We start from the raw sequence: 937 nt of genomic DNA on the forward strand, positions 1-937 counted from the left end.
GCCCCGGCCCCCCGCCGCCCGCGTCCGCCGCTTCCTCTCGTGCGGGGAGCGGCTGAGGCCGGGTGAGGCCGGGTGCAGGGCTTTTGCCTTTTGCCTTTTGCCCGGGTGTGAGGAGTTGCCCTTGCGGGCCGTTGCAGGTTACCGGGGTGCAGAATGCGCGAGAGCAGGGAATGGAGTGTGGCCATCGGGTTCGTTTCAGATGCTGGGGAAATTCAGTAAAACACCCGACTGGAGATTTTCGATTGTCGGGGAGTCTGTAACACCTGTTGGGCCCCCGGGGTATTTTGGTGGGATGGGGAGGGGAAGGCAGAATCGGCTCAATGTCCATGCACAGTTCTGTTCATTCGGGTATGAGTCGATGAGCAGAGGGGAGAGGCAGCAGAAAATCCGGTAGCAGCAAGAACTTTTACGTGCCCTGCACCTGCGTGGCAGCCTGAAATGGTTTCTGATGGCTTTATATGATTTTTCTGATGGCCTTATGGCCACTTAGAGAGCTGCTGCTGTGTTGAGAGGCCACCTGTGTTCTGCTGTCTGTCGAACATATGCAAAAGTGATTTTGTAAACTTTAAATAAACTTCGAGGCGGGCACATGGTACTGCTGGGGAGCTTATCTGGCCAGAGACCCTGGAGCTCTAACGCCAAGGAATCGCCACCAACCGGCCGCCGCTACTTTGGGTTGTGACTGTCGGGAGGTGATAAAAATTTGTGTTACTTGCCCTCCACAGTGAGAGTGGCACAATCGGGAGCAGACGGACGGGAACGCTTCCGCCTGGGTGGTGTGTCCTGCGTGCCTGGTGGGAACGAGGCAGCGACTCCCAGCAGAAAAGAGCGTGACGCGAGGAGAAAAGCGTCGTTAATCGGAGCTCGGAAAGCCGGTGGGGAGCTGGGCTTTCAGATCGCGGCTGTGCTCCTATTTCAGTCCACCAGAAGAGAAGGC

The 937-nt window shown here is 57.2% G+C and overlaps 2 protein-coding genes across 2 annotated transcripts in view; one reads left to right on the forward strand and one right to left on the reverse strand.

The window, feature by feature from the left end:
* The window catches only part of DPAGT1 (dolichyl-phosphate N-acetylglucosaminephosphotransferase 1), a 5,623-nt gene extending 5,438 nt beyond the window's left edge, over nt 1-185 (reverse strand). The window contains exon 1 of the mRNA XM_017738396.1: nt 88-185. Coding sequence (XP_017593885.1) covers nt 88-185 — 98 coding nt within the window. The remainder of the gene's footprint in view (nt 1-87) is intronic.
* The window catches only part of C2CD2L (C2CD2 like), a 22,259-nt gene continuing 21,328 nt past the window's right edge, over nt 7-937 (forward strand). The window contains exon 1 of the mRNA XM_017738458.1: nt 7-875. The gene's annotated coding sequence lies outside the window, so the exon portion shown is untranslated. The remainder of the gene's footprint in view (nt 876-937) is intronic.

This window comes from Corvus brachyrhynchos, unplaced genomic scaffold (genome assembly GCF_000691975.1).
Source record: "Corvus brachyrhynchos isolate BGI_N302 unplaced genomic scaffold, ASM69197v1 scaffold46, whole genome shotgun sequence".
Taxonomy (NCBI): Eukaryota; Metazoa; Chordata; class Aves; order Passeriformes; family Corvidae; genus Corvus; species Corvus brachyrhynchos.